The sequence below is a fragment of the Calidris pugnax genome, unplaced genomic scaffold, assembly GCF_001431845.1.
Source record: "Calidris pugnax isolate Ruff unplaced genomic scaffold, ASM143184v1 scaffold171, whole genome shotgun sequence".
Taxonomy (NCBI): Eukaryota; Metazoa; Chordata; class Aves; order Charadriiformes; family Scolopacidae; genus Calidris; species Calidris pugnax.
In genome coordinates, this window is record NW_015091064.1 from 10,461,468 (window position 1) to 10,476,098 (window position 14,631).

The 14,631-nt window shown below is 43.0% G+C and overlaps 1 protein-coding gene across 2 annotated transcripts in view; it reads right to left on the reverse strand.

The window, feature by feature from the left end:
- Positions 1-4,022: 4,022 nt before the first annotated feature.
- Positions 4,023-14,631, reverse strand: part of LDAH (lipid droplet associated hydrolase) — a 119,761-nt gene continuing 109,152 nt past the window's right edge. Inside the window, exon 7 of one of the 2 annotated variants that reach the window (XM_014956900.1) lies at positions 4,023-4,485. In XM_014956900.1, the coding sequence (XP_014812386.1) occupies positions 4,471-4,485 (15 nt within the window). In that variant the 3' untranslated portion in view covers positions 4,023-4,470. Of the gene's footprint in view, positions 7,280-14,631 lie in introns of both variants that reach the window. The other variant, XM_014956898.1, reaches the window with a different exon arrangement.

A 14,631-nucleotide genomic window follows, 5' to 3' on the forward strand; every position in this document is an offset into this window, starting at 1 on the left:
TGCCAGAGGAGTCAAGTGGTTGCATAGGTGGTGATCAGCTGGGGATGGGGCATTTTGTAGGGGCAGCTCCTCCCCTCCTTGGCCAGGGAGGGGTGTGACAGCTCCGGTTACATTCATCCCCCCACTCGGAGTAATTAACCTTTTAAATAGCACCAAAAAAGAAGGGTCTGAGTTTCCGAGGTGCTGAACATCCAGCGCTCCCAGACACTTCAACAGAAGCCACATTTGTGCAGTGCCTTTGCAAATCCAGCTCTTACAAACCCAGGAGCATTTCAGGGGCTTTTGCCCACCTGGAGGCACCGTCTCCGTCTTGCGCTGGAGCAGCTGGTGGAGATGCCTCTCACGAGACCTGAACGTGTGTCTCTGCAGGAGAGACCTGCTCCACTCCTGGTGCTCCCCTTTTTGGATTGTGGCAGGAGCACTGTCAGCCCTGCTTGTTGCTCCAGGTTGCCAGGTCACTACGTATCCCATCACCGCGTGCTCTGTTTCTGAAGTCCAATCAACACTATCTGGAGCTCCTTTGACAAAACGAGCCTCTCTGCTGGTCAGTCGTGGTTTTATTTATATGTTCTTTTCTTTGATTAGAAAGGAAAGTATCAAGAAATGAAAAAGGACTTGTGTTTCCAATAGCCGTATCTCTAGTAGTTATAATTTTTGAAGCAATACTCGTATCCCTGTGTGTGCCTCTCAACTATCCATGTATTTGTTCAGCTTTTTCAGGTCTGAGTGTGTGAAATATCTCTAAAGAAGATAGCTCTGTAAGTGATGGTGTAAATGCATTGTTTGTATGTATTCTAAAGTTTAAATAGATTGTACATATGGGATTGTAAATGAACTGTAAACAGCAATCTATATTTTCTTGAATATATTATATAGCAGTATATATTTGTTAAATAAGTATTCTTGTATACTCTTCAATAACCTTTTTAATATTTTGTACAGATAAGTTTATTAAATATTTTATTGATAAATAGATCTCAGCAAGATCTTTTTCTTTTGAAGACTTGTGTCTGTGTCCCACAACCAGATGGCTCACTTCACAGCAACCTTCGTAAGTCACCTTCAATTCCTGGGCTACCTAAGCTGTTAGAACCAAAAATGCCATTTGTTTTACACTGCCCTCCTTGGCAACCTCAGGTGCTTTCCAAGAGAAAAACAACGACAGAACAGTAATGATGGTTTGACTTGTGCACAGGACTTTGCCCTTGCAGGTGCCTGGCTCCCTGTGGTCTCCACGGAGGGACCCCAAAGCAACGGTCTTCTGGAGGAGTGAGGGAAGAACCCGACTTGATTAGGTCTGGTGAAAACGTCCCCTTTGGAAATGAGGAAGAAATGAGAAATTTAAATATTTGAGATATGAAAAAATTCCTGGAAAAATGTAGCAGAGAGTTATTTATTTCCCAAATCAAGTCTGGTAGTTTCATTCCCATTAGGTACCACTGGTGTATGTGATACATCGCCTAGAACTCGAGAGATGAGGTTTGTGTTCCGTGGAGGCAGGTTTTAAGTCCGTGGTACTAACCCAGCACTTCAGAGTACTCGTGATTGACAACAGACACCAGTAAATCCTCGTATACGCTCAGAAAACCAAGCACTGTCACGGTCGGTTTATATTTGGGAGAAATGAGAGGCAGAGCAAGGACAGGTGAGATGCCCAAGGAATGAAGAAAAAGCAGAGCATCGCTAAAACAGGACACAGTCTGACTTGGGCACCTGGTGACTTAACCCTAAAGCAAGTTCCTAAGTCCCTTATGTAGGTAAAACATAGTTGGTGCCTGCCAGGCCCTCCAGAGGGAGATCTGGTGTCCCTACATTTAGATACCTAAGTTAGACCAGAAAAGTAATTTAGACATCTGTTTTGGGAGCATTTCTTTATGAATTGGGTGCAAGTCGGGTGAGCCAGGTCTATTTTGCTGGGAGTGCCAGTTTTCCTCTTAGCACCTCATCCAAAGTCTAATAAAATTAGTTTTAACGTAGACATTAAGTTCAGCAGGTTTTGGCCCAGGCTGTAGCATCTGCTTGAGGTTCAAGCTGAAGCCTCTCAGGTACCATCCCCCGGAGTTCTCTGTCATGCAGACCCTTTCAGGAGACAGCTGGGGAGATCGCTGGGACGCCTGGTCGCCGTGAGGCAAAACTGCAGTCCCCAAGTATTCTGGCATGAGAATTTCATCTTCTTTGCAGTAACTGGTACTAGGTGGGCATGTTTTCATTGCTATGAAAACTTAAATCCTCCTTGTCACAAAGTGCTAATTCCACAGGAATCCTGCTACCTTGGACTGTCCTATTTTGGTACAAATTGGTAGGAATACAAGGATAAAAGGGAACTCCTGCCTTGCAGGCAGTACTTTGGTACTGAAGCTCTGTGTTCATCCTGTCACCTCTGTTGTCCTAGTCCCCATCAATCGATCGCTTGGGTCTCCCCCAGCCTGTGTACAACCCTTTTGACTTTATTGAGGCTGTACTGGGGCTGCAATTGGACTTACACACTCCTTTTCACTCCAGATGCTTAAAATCCTTTTTGTGGGTGAAAATACAGGTTCCTTCCTAATAAAAACTGATCAGCTGTACCCCCTGCATGATAAGAGTGTATGATGCTAACACTTCCAAACATTTATATTCTGTAAATGGTATTCCTGTTCCCAGCAAGTTAGATTGAACAGCTGGATCCTTATCAAATTTTAAGGGTTCCTGTTAGGGAAAAGCAGTCGTGGAGTCCTGATGCTGGGAAAGCCAGTTTTTCCCAATTCCATGCCATCTCATCTTCGTACCCAACACTTTCCCTTAGTCTATGAAGCACAGTGTATTTTAGAGCGTGGGGGGGCCTTAAGGTGAGTTTGCTGAAGATGCTCATAAACTGGCAGAGCGGGGGCGATTCTTCCATTGTGCATTGCTCCAAAGGGGATGGCAAAAATAATCTCCTGTGTGTGTGTGTGTGTGTGTGACTGGCAAACACCGCAGGCAGGGACGGGGCGAGTCGGATGGTTTAAACAACGCTCTGCATTTTATCTGCTGCTGCAAATTGCTCTCCACAACACAGCTATCTTCCTGCCAGCAGGTTCCTGGGGCAAACCCAGGCTGTTTACTATCAGCTTAAGCCCTGTTTTCAAGTGCTTAACCTGACAGTAAGTGGACTAGTTTTTTCCTAAAACAGCCTTTAACCAAACCCCTGCCTGCGCAGGCGGGTTACCCCGTTTGGTAACTTTGGCACGAGGCTGCCCAGAGCAGCGATGCTTCTGGCAGCTGCTCCATCTGCAGCTCAGACTCAAACCCCATCAGCTGTTCCAGAAATACATGTGCTGCTTTAATAGCTCCTGGTTGTCACTCACAAAAGCTCTCTGGGTTCTTATTTTGCAAATCTGCCAGGAAAGAGAACGTTTGCCTGCAAGTGAAGAGCCTCAGGAAGCCACTGGAGTCGGGAGTCCGAGTGTGACCTGTGACACGGAGTAAAACAAGTCTCTCGGGTCTCGTAAGTTTATCCAAACCCAGCAATGGTTTGAGCAACTTTATTAATGATAACATTGAACATCTTGTTTAAAGGCTTTGCTGGCAATTAGCTAGCCCTAAGAAAGGGATGGGAAGTGGATGCGCGTATAAACCCCTTTTCTGTAAAATAAATACATAAATGACCTCAGCTGCAGAGAAGAGATTATCTGTCTCCTGTGAGTCAAGAAACTGGTGTTTAGCTTGGAGTCCAACTCCAAATTCTTCACCATAAACACTGGACAAGCACTCATCAACCTTCCTGAAGGGGTGAGCTTCCCCAATCCACACACTCTATAGCTCATTCCGAGCAGCAAACACGGAGCTGGGGGGAGCAAGGGGAAACAAACATTGATTATTTTGGAGTGATCTGGATAAAAACGCTTGAGTCAGGTGCCTGCCACCCACTGATTTCCTCTGCACTTCACAGATGTCTACATAGCATGTGAAATATGGGGTCTGGCAAGTATTTTTGTAAATTTTGTACGCATGAAGTAATGAAGAAGGTGAACAAAGTCTAAACAAGTTATCAAAATAAAGAATCCAGTTACATTTTACCATAAATGTCTTTATTTTTGTTATTGGAGTTGTGTACTTACTCATAAAAGGTATCGATCTAGCAAAACACTTGAACATGAGTCAAAGTCATTGAAACTAGCAGGAGCACTCGCCTGGGGAGGAGCAAGCACAAGTGTGAACGACAGAGATTAGGTGCTACTGCAAACGGTCAATTCATTTGCGATAGGTTTCCCAAAAACTCTAAAATAGTCTAAAACAGGCATGACCACACCGCGTTTTCAGGGTAAGTTGGCACATTTGGACCACGAGCACTTTTGAGGCTCTTTGCCTGGGGTCCCGGGGAACGCTACGGGCTTCGGAGGAGCCGGGTGCTCACCGTGGGGGATCTGCTCCTCTTGGGGAATCCAGCTGTGAAAACTACACCCGGGCTTTTGTGCAACGAAGAGAGTGGCAGATTTTCAGATCTCAGCCTTACGGTAACAGCTTCTAGGAGGAAGGTAGCAATTGAATCAATACGGTTTTGATAACCTCAGAGAAAATGCATTTAAGAAAATCGTAAGGCATTATTATCCTGCAGTGGATACGGTCATGGCTGACCAGCTCTAATCTCAGTTTAGGTCTTAACGAAGTCAGTAGGATTTAGTCTAACAGATTAACGTTTGTATAAAAGGCATACACAAGTCAAGTACAAGTATTGCTAAATTAATTCCTCATACAAAGTATACGAATAATGCACTGTAAACAACTGCTTCTCGGAGGCGCTTCAGTTCCCAGGCTTTAGTAGTTGCTTGTCATCTTTGGTTAACGCAAGGTTTTTCCTGTCCTCAGGAGATCCACTACAACAGCTGAACTTCTACAAACCCTCAATGACCCCATTCCATTTACTGCTGAAGAACAAAAGCTTTGTTCAACCAGATCGACGTGTGAACCAAAACAATCAAGTGAACTGTAGTTTTTTATGTTGCTAACATACAGACGTGCATATGTACATATATACGTGTACATATATATAGCTCAAGGTATGTGAACACACACCCCTTCACTCTGCCCCAGGGAGCACCCAGGCCAACAGATGCCTTCAGCATCTGCCATAAGGGCCACCCAACAGGAACTCTTGGCAACATCTGGGTGCTGATTAAACACACACAGACACATACAACGATGGGTTTCTAAAGTGAGCACGAGAAGTGTTTTGATCACGACTGAATATGGCCCTGTTGATAGAAGTCCCACAGCTCTCTGATAAACAGAATCAGTTGCACAGGGACGGTCCCTTCACTTTGAACATACCTCGTTCCTTCACGTGCTTCTGCAACCCTGGTCTCAACACTTCTGCCTCGAGCACCCGCCGGCTGTTTCGCCCCGCGGCAGTGTAATCTGAAAATCCACTGGCTAGTCCCAAAAGCTAAACCAGTTTCTGATGCAAAGAAGGTCACTTAAATCCACTGTCTGTTCTGCAGGTTTGAAAGCTAGTCCAAAATATCCAGAAACTGAATTCGATTACAAATTGCTCTAAATATTAGTGAAAAATTCAGGGGGCGTTTAGAGAGAAGTGGAAGGGGAGTATATAACTGTGCAAGAAAAGTAAGGAATTAATCGGTCTTTCTGCATCACAGAGAACATTCCCCAGTGCCATTCTCACTAGCACCACATTAAATCTGTTAATAAATTATGTAAGTCAGATACCCAGTGCATCATCTAAATTCATCTGTTTGCAAGGGCAGGACTTCCCTTGACTATAGTCTTTAGTGTTTTGTTTATTTATAAATGTCTCTATGAACTCCACAGGGAGACCATTTCACAGGTTCATGGCTAGAAAGCTTTTCCTGATTCCATCTGGCTCTGTTCCCCTCACTTACATTATTTTCATTTCCAGCTATTGCCTGTAACTTCTGCTGTTATCACAAGTGGTAGGATGTTTTTTTTCTGGTTTTTCTTTTTTGCTATCTGTAAAGGAGAGGAATGAACAAACGTGAGGAACAGTGTCAGCAACATGCTATAGCAAGGATCTGTTCCTCAATAGTAACGTCCCATGCCATTTCATGGGTGCAACCGTGGCAGAGTAATAGCCATTTTCTCACAGAGAACTTATCTAATTTGTGGCTTGGCAGAAAATTTCATTCTGCAGTCCTTAGAGCAAAGAACTGAAATTTAGGTATGCACTGAAACTGGTTTAATTCTTTAAAGTTGCTGAGCAAGCACTGTTCCCATAGGCTTCATTAGGAGATCTAGGCCACCTATAAGTAGTTATAGACAGATTCTGCAACCCATTTTAACCTTTTAATAGCAGCACTTTTGACCAACATTCTTTACCTTCTCTACAGTCAATCGAAAAATTAAACACTTGGCCAAGCTTCAGACAAGAGCTCCGTGTGTATTCCCTCCCTGAGCAGCCACAGTTGCCTTATGGTATTTTTAATACCCTGTGGAGTCCTAATTCTGAGACTTGGAGAAACTGCACACCTCATCCACACATCTCCCCTGTACTCATCCCGAGCTCAGCCTGACCTCTGATTGACTACCAACCCCATCTGGCCTGGAGGAGACAACCTTAGGGTTGTCCTGGGGCCTTGGGCTCTTCTGGCTTCATGCTCCAGGGTTACACGGACGGATGGGACACGAGGAGAGGGTCAGGCCTTTCACAGTGTACCAGGATCCATCCACAGGGGGATTTTTATCCCTACAGAGTAGCCTGGTATTTCTGTCTAAATCGGGCCAGCTGGGCTGCCTCAAACCCACCCCTGACCGCTCTCCAGCAGGTAAGGGAGCTGGTAGTATCTCAGGTACACTTGTGGCCAGTGAATCTAGTATCAGTGTTGCCTAGAGTGGGAGCAGACAATAAATATTCCACCCTCTGCCAACTCCTGCAGAGTCCTGAAGACACAGGATGAAGGTACATCACCATTCGATCAATAAAACTATAATTTGGACCAGCCAGTCTCTCTTTAACTTTCTCTAAAACATCTCAATAGAAAACAAGCCATAATCTATAATAAACAGGAAAAAAAAATAGGACAGACTCTCTCACAAAAAATTACACGTTCACAAAATAATTACATCATTTTCTTGTTAATCACTGAATTTGTGTTTATAATTTGGTCAGATCATCCTGTAACCAGTCTGTGATCATGGCAGCCATCTCCTTGCTGGCATCCAGCACAAAGGCGTGGCGGAGCCCTTTCTCACAAAGTCGAATGTCCCCATCTGGAAAATCCAGTTTGATCTCATCGTAGTAGTGCTGTGGACACCAGCTGTCTCCCCTTCCGTAGTAAAAAATCAGCTAGAAATCAAAGCACAGCAAACCATTAATTTGAGAAGTTATTGATGAGGCATCCAGTTTCTAAACACAGAACACTGAATTATTTGGAAATAAGCGATGCGTCATTACCCAACATATACTGTGAGGAACAGCATATTGGTAGTTCCTGGTTGTTTCCAAGTCTGCAATTCTGATGAAACCAGTTAAATGCTTTTTGACTCAAGTTTCCTCATCTGTAAAATTGTGGAGAACAATATGGGCTCAACTCTGAAAAGAGAGGTCTGCTGATGAACATCTGGCTGTCTTAAGAAATTCGTTATTGTGGATCCAAACATCTAGCTGTTCATGGAGTCCACCCCCATCCAGGCAAGCTGCTGTGTCTTCTCTAGCTATTGGCTGTCTTCTATGTTAGCTTTCTAGCTCATTAGTCAAATAGCAAAATTACCAGTTAACTTGATGCTATGTCCCAGCTGATGGGACGGACTAACTGTTACAGTTTTCCTCTGGATATAAACTAAGAGAAATTGGAGGTTCTTCTACATTTTTGAGTAGCTCAGTCTTACTGGCATCTGTTTGGTGTGATCTCAAAGCACCTGCCTGGTTGGGGCCTTACGTGGAGGAGCACCTGTTCTTCTTCACCTTGGTGTCAGATGTAAACTAGAGGTGATTGACTCAGAATAACATCAGAATACTGACAATTACGGGCATTCCCAGAAGCAACACATGTTTTGTGAAGTGCTGCCCGTGTAGAGCACAGGCACCTCCCAGAGACTGATGAGTATTTTCTTTTGGGTTGTAATGTGGAAATAAAATTCTACCCAAGTCCATTTTGTTTTGATGTTGCCCTAATAACCTTGCTCAATGACATACATGAAGCAGGTGCTACAGGGCCCACCTGAACAGAAAAGTCACAAATGCCAGGCTAATGTCATACTCAATGAAGTGTCTTTTCTCCAGTAGAAACACCAAATGCCACTCTTTCTGAAGTCAGCATTTTCTCCCATTTTCATCTCAACTTTGCATGCTACAGCAATGCTTTTCAATTTCCAAAAAAAGCAATTTAAGGGAGAGTGGTTGTCTGGGAGAAAGTAAAAATCTACAGATTTAGAACTATCCAGGAACAAGACTAATGACGAGGACTCTATAATAAAATGTTTGAATGCAGGTACCAGAAGGATGTTCATTGCTCAACATATCACACACACAGCTTGGCCCAGCTCCATTACTCTCATTTGTTTCATATTTCGTTTCTGTACTTTGGTGAATAACTGAGCAACGCTAACATAAATTAGGGGACAAGAAGTTTTCCTTTCATCACAAAAATCTTCAATTCCATCATTTTTGTAGCCATGTGGAATATAAATAAATGCACCCACTGGGGCAGAGGTGGGCTAAGAGCCCAGACTGCATTTCACAAAATGTTACAAGCTTTTGTCTAACTCGCTTTTCTCTTCTTGAAGCGTACCCAAATCCTGGACGTTACTGACTATTGCCTGTATCCAAAATACAGTATCTCAGTTGCAAAGACAACAACCCAAGTTATACCTCTATGAATACGTAAAACATAGAACACAAACCATTCCGCATTAACAAACATCTTTTGTCACTCAGTTATTGCTGGAAACAAGGTACGTCGTTCGCTTTAGCAGCAAATTTCTTTTGATCTCGCCTTCGATTCATAAATCACAGGATGTCACACTAGCAAAAATTCTTCAAAAAAGCCAATGTAAAATGGCCAGCTGCATTCCGCCTTTATGAAAGCCAAACATCTGACCGAATTATGTTTAACCCCGGCCTCCGTTACCAACAGATACAAAAATAAAGATTATGAAACTGAGAAAAAAAAAGAAATGGAGCCACACCAGTTTAATGGAGTAGTCCCTGAAATCATTAGATATTTTGGTAGACTGGTCATAGGCTGATCATCACATGATCATTCAGAAAAAGATGAAAAGTCATTTACACTTAACAAAGGTGGATAAAATACTTGGCTCAGTCTGCATGAACTGCAAAATGGGCTGTCCTCCAGGTAGGGTTGTAAACTTGAGAACTCACAGATTTGGAAATGCCTAAACAAAAGATTTATGTGCATTCTTAGCTTGCCCCTGGTATATATGTGTTACAGTTTAATCTTTCATTGCGTGATCCAAAGGATCCCTGACTCATTCAATCCACTGACAGGATGACGTTCGGCTGATGAGCTGCTATTTGATAGTACTTTGCGTTTTTAATTCTGTGTGTGGTCTGAGGATTTATTTATTACATATTTCAAGGTTTACAGACAGAATTTATTTTCTTATGTGCATTCCTCTGGCATATACCACTATGGGATTCGCATGATCACATTTATTCATTTAGTTTTGCAACACCTTAGTGGTCATTTTTATCTCCATTTTGCAGATGGGGAGCACAGAAATTAATGTCAAACTACATCCATTAATTTGTTAAGTATGTAGTGTAGTCTGAAACAACTAGCTAGAGCTGGTTTTGCAGTGTGTGTAGCATTACTCAGTATTGACTGGGCTCAAAGGATAGCACTCTGGATTTCATTTGCAGGTGCTCTGAGACGCTCGCGATCTGTCTGTAAAACAGATTTCAAGGTCTTAAATCATAGAATTGTAGAATCGTTTTGGTTGGAAGAGACCTTTAAGATCATTGATTCCAACCATTACTCTAGCACTGCCAAGTTACCATTAAACCATGTCCCTCAGCACCACATTTACACGTCTTTTAAATACCTCCAGGGATGGCGACTCCACCACTTCCCTGGGCAGCCTGTTCCAATGCCTGACAACCCTTTTGGTGGAGCAATTTTTCCCAATATCCAATCTAAACCTCCCCTGGCATAACTTGAGGCCATTTCTTCTTGTTCTATCACCTGTTAAATGAGATACTCAGAAAAGCGAGGTCAAACTGTGATCATGTATGAAAAATATTAATGACTTCAGCAACAGCCCATTCTTGGATGTGAAGTTTAGATGCCTTCACCATGAAGCTATCCAGTTTTACTTCATATAATCCCGTTTCTTTCAACAAGCATTTTGCTGCTTCTGTCACAAACGAGGCGGGAGCTCTGCACCCAGCGACCTCCTTCGTTACACAGATCTCTTGCTTAATGAAAGAGAAAAAAGGAAAAGGGATGTTATAATGAAAGAGCAGCTCTTCATGCATACCTAAAAGGCATCTGAATTAAGACTGGTGCTACCTAATTTTGAAATGCCTGGTAAAGCAATATCAACTGGTTTTAGCAGAGTGTGCCAGACTGCAAGAAGGTAATCCAAAAACCAGGTATTTTACATGTGGCACCTCCATGTATTGGCAACAGTGGTCGCACCTCTAGGTCTGCTGCCCTAGGGTCCTGTCCCTTAAGGTAATGGTGCAATTGAGAGAAGTAGCACTGTCAGCTTCTGGCCCGAGGAACATGGGACAGCTTCCTGCTGGGTGTCACACTGGGGATGTTCAGCCCTGGAGAAGGCTCCAGGGAGACCTCATTGTAGCCTTCATGCACTTAAAGGGAGGCCTACAGGAAAGATGGGGACAAACTTCTTAGCAGGGCCTGCAGCGATAGGAAAAGGGGCAATGGTTTTAAACTAAAAGAGGATAGGTTTAGACTAGATATAAGGAAGAAATTTTTTACAATGGGGGTGGTGAAACACTGGCCCAGGTTTCCCAGAGAGGTGGTAGATGCCCCATCCCTGGAAACATTCAAGGTCAGGTTGGATGGGGCTCTGAGCAACCCGATGTAGCTGGAGATGTCCCTGCTCATTGCAGGGGGTTTGGACTAAATAGCCTTTAAATGTCCCTTCCAAACCAAACTATTCTATGATTCTATATGCAATTAAAGTTTGGGTACATTATAGCCAACTAAGAACTGTTTTATAACACGAACACGTGGGGAACTTTATTTGATGCTGCAGTTATTTCATCTACTTATTTTGTGTGCAGATGTTGGTGTCTGCATTGTGTGTGCTGATGTGCACATGTCTGCAAATCTTTAAGTTTCCTAAGTACAAACTGCCAACAGAATTCAGAATTGTTTTCAAATATTTCTCTATTAATGGATCGTGCAATAAGATCTAAAAGCAGGATTCCAATTAAGGTGTAAATTTTCAGTGATCCAGATGGTGGTACAGGGCTTATGAAACCTGACAGATACCTGACTGCCATTTGTGGCGTTGAGGGTCTCCCTTTGAATGACAAAAATGACTGTGCTTTTTGCCTGTCACACACAGCCACAAAATACACAGATGGATGTGTATGGGATGCTACCTGTTTTCCAAATACATTACGATGGATTCTTTTTAGACATATTTAAACAGAAGTTTCCAGAATCCAAATGTTCTCACCTTCATTTTAACACCAGGAGCTTTGCTATTGCAGCACACAGGCAGGCATAATTAACGAACCATGTGTAACCAGAACCACATGGGATCTTCATTAATGGTAGGAAACCCTGGCGTGCACTATACCATTTGCACGGATCTGTAAAGCACATATTTTCCGGTGGACTCCGCATGGCTGTAAAGACATCCTGAGTCAGCACAACCACCTCACCAGCCACGGAAACCTGCTGCCAACCTAAGCATTCAAAAATGGTGAGTCAGGCCCCCAAAATAATGAGACTCGCTTAAAAATAAACAGATTCACAAAACAGTAAATAGAAGGTTCTTTCTATTTTTCTTCCGGGCTTAAGCTTTTCAATATTTGCATTTTGCAACTTTTCTGCCATGAGGCTGAGTGGATTGTATTTTATCCTTTTGCAATACTGAATGCTGAGACTTCCAGGTATTCCTGACTCAGAAGGGAAATGGCAGCTACCACTGGACATGACAAGGACTTTATATGATCCCTGATGCAATACCTTGCTTGTCTGGAGTGCCTAAACCACGTCCTCTTTCAGGATGTGACAATGAGGACAGAGTAACGGGGATGTGGGTTCTCTTTCCTGGCCATTTAAATACTGTGTTTGAAATCGTTAAGCAATTTCTAAGTTTCAAATAGTTTTAAAATACCAGCAATGTTGTTGTAGCTGTTCTACCACTAAATTGCTCAGAAGTATTTTCAGTCTTAGCTTCTGTAAAATCTTCCGTAAAATCCGAACGGGGCTCTGTCAGCCCAGTACCCTGTAATACGGTATGTGTACGCAGACACTGCACAATGATGGCAGCTGCTAAGTAAACATCAGAAGAATCTGAGATTTGTATCAACAGGATGTTTACATTTTAAAGAGTTTCTAAGAAAATAATAAAGATTTCCTGCAGTTGACTCCATTGGCACTTGTTTTAGTATGTACGACAGTTCACAGAAGTATAAATTACAGAGATTTCTTTTATGCCTCTTCTGTAGCTGTCGTAGGTCAACATTGAAAAAAATCCAAAAAATTAAAAATTATTAATTGAGTTTTTTCATTCTCTCTGGAATTTGGTACATGTTATAACAACTGGATCTTATGACATGGGCAGGCAGCACTGCAGCTGATGGCAAAGAGGGAAGGACTGATCTCTGGATATAAACTGGTGGCACTGGTAGAATGGTGAGCAAGGCTGTACCCGTGTCCTCACTTCAGTCCTTCTCCCCGATACATTCACTGTTACCAGCATTACTCCCACAGGCATCTGCTGGATGAGACAGCAGCTTCTCTCTGGGCAACATCTCTCAACAGTAACCAGCGAACAGTTTCATTTGCTTTTGGAGAAAAACTAGTTTAAAAGGCATTAGCCCGGAATTAATTTTAGTTTCAATCAAGGTTTATAGAAAATGACTTAGCTTCTCTGGAATTATGAAAGTGTCTCCACCTTATCCTGCCAAAAGAATAGTATAAACGACATGGGAACAGACTGGTTTGGTACGTGCTTTTTTTTTTTTTTTTTTTTTTTTGGACTCGCTTCAGTTGTACTTTGGCTTTACTAATCAGCTTCTGGGAAGAATTCAAAGAGCTGGCGTTGCCCTAGGAAGCCCGAAACGCGTCGGGATCTGGTTCTCCAAGACACCATCTCTCTCCCCTCGTGATCCTGCCATGGTTGAGATCAGCCAGTTTGATGGCAAAGTCTTCGGAACTTACTTCTCAGCTTGTTTTACCAGAACTGGGATTTCTCAACTTTCCAAGGGCAGTGCGAAGCCAAACTTTTTCTACCGGACCGTTTTGAGAAGAGACAGTTGACAATGTGGGGTAGGCAATGCTATTTTTGAATACTAACCTGTAGGGGTTGTAGTAAGGGTGTAATGGGTAGTTCAAGTATTTGTGGCGATTTCATTTAACATAAGGAACGTGGCCAGTTTGTTAAACCAACATAAATAATAAACAAAACTACCTTCCCTGCCTGGAAAGGGAGTGGAGAAACATTTTGGTCTTGGAGAAATTAAGATGCAAACCCTGAGACACAGCCAGACATAGCAGCTACTTTGCATGTGATTCACTCGGTGCCAGGTACGGTGTTCCACCAAACAGGCAGGTGCAGGCTCCCTGGCTTCACGCCTTTGTCAGTATTAACTGGAAATTTGGTAAACTGAGGAAGGGGAAAGAGCTTCTTTTTAACTCTGCTGCAGTTTGTTAGCCACACTACTGCCAGCTCTGCACCTACACCCAAGAGATCACGCGAGGCCACTTCCATTTCCACTTTCTCCCAGATAAGGAAGGGTCAAACCCAATGCAAAGTAAAAACGGGCTTTTAAAAAGGATGCACAGGATTTATCAACAAACCAGGGTGATTAACTTATTTATACTATCTATGTTACTTTTAAAGACTTGAAAGCATTCTGAGGGTATATATTTAGATGTGTCAGGAACATGAATATTTCAGAAGTCAAGTCTGTGTAAATACCAAAATAAAAACAAACAGACCTGAAACCACTATTTAAGCAATACTATTACTGGGCCAGATTCTTCCAACCATATTGCCTGCAAACAGCTTTTCCCTCTGAATATCTGCCTGAATATCTCTACAGAATACCCTCTGAGTATCTCTACATTCAGTGGGACTTCATCTAAGGTTACTGCAAACAGCATTTCCCTCTGAGTATCTGCCTGACGCTCTCTACATTCAGTGGGACTTCATCTAAGGTGAATCAGTCAGATCTCTCCTGGAACAGCAGCATCAGCATCTGGCTGTAAATGGCAATTCTGTTCACTCCATGCCATGAGCTCGGTGGCAGAGGGAGGGAAGGTAAGTGAGTAAGGGGGAGTAAAGGCTGGGCAGTAACTTCTTTCGTAAGAACACTTCAGAAGGCTGGGGAAACGCTGCTGTCTTTGCTCCTTGTGTGCAGCACACACCTTATACCCGTCTCCAAAATCCTGGAAATTCATGTCATCGCTTCTTTATTAGAATACCACACAGCACGAACAACGGCAACAGGAGCTCAGTTACAGAAAAAGT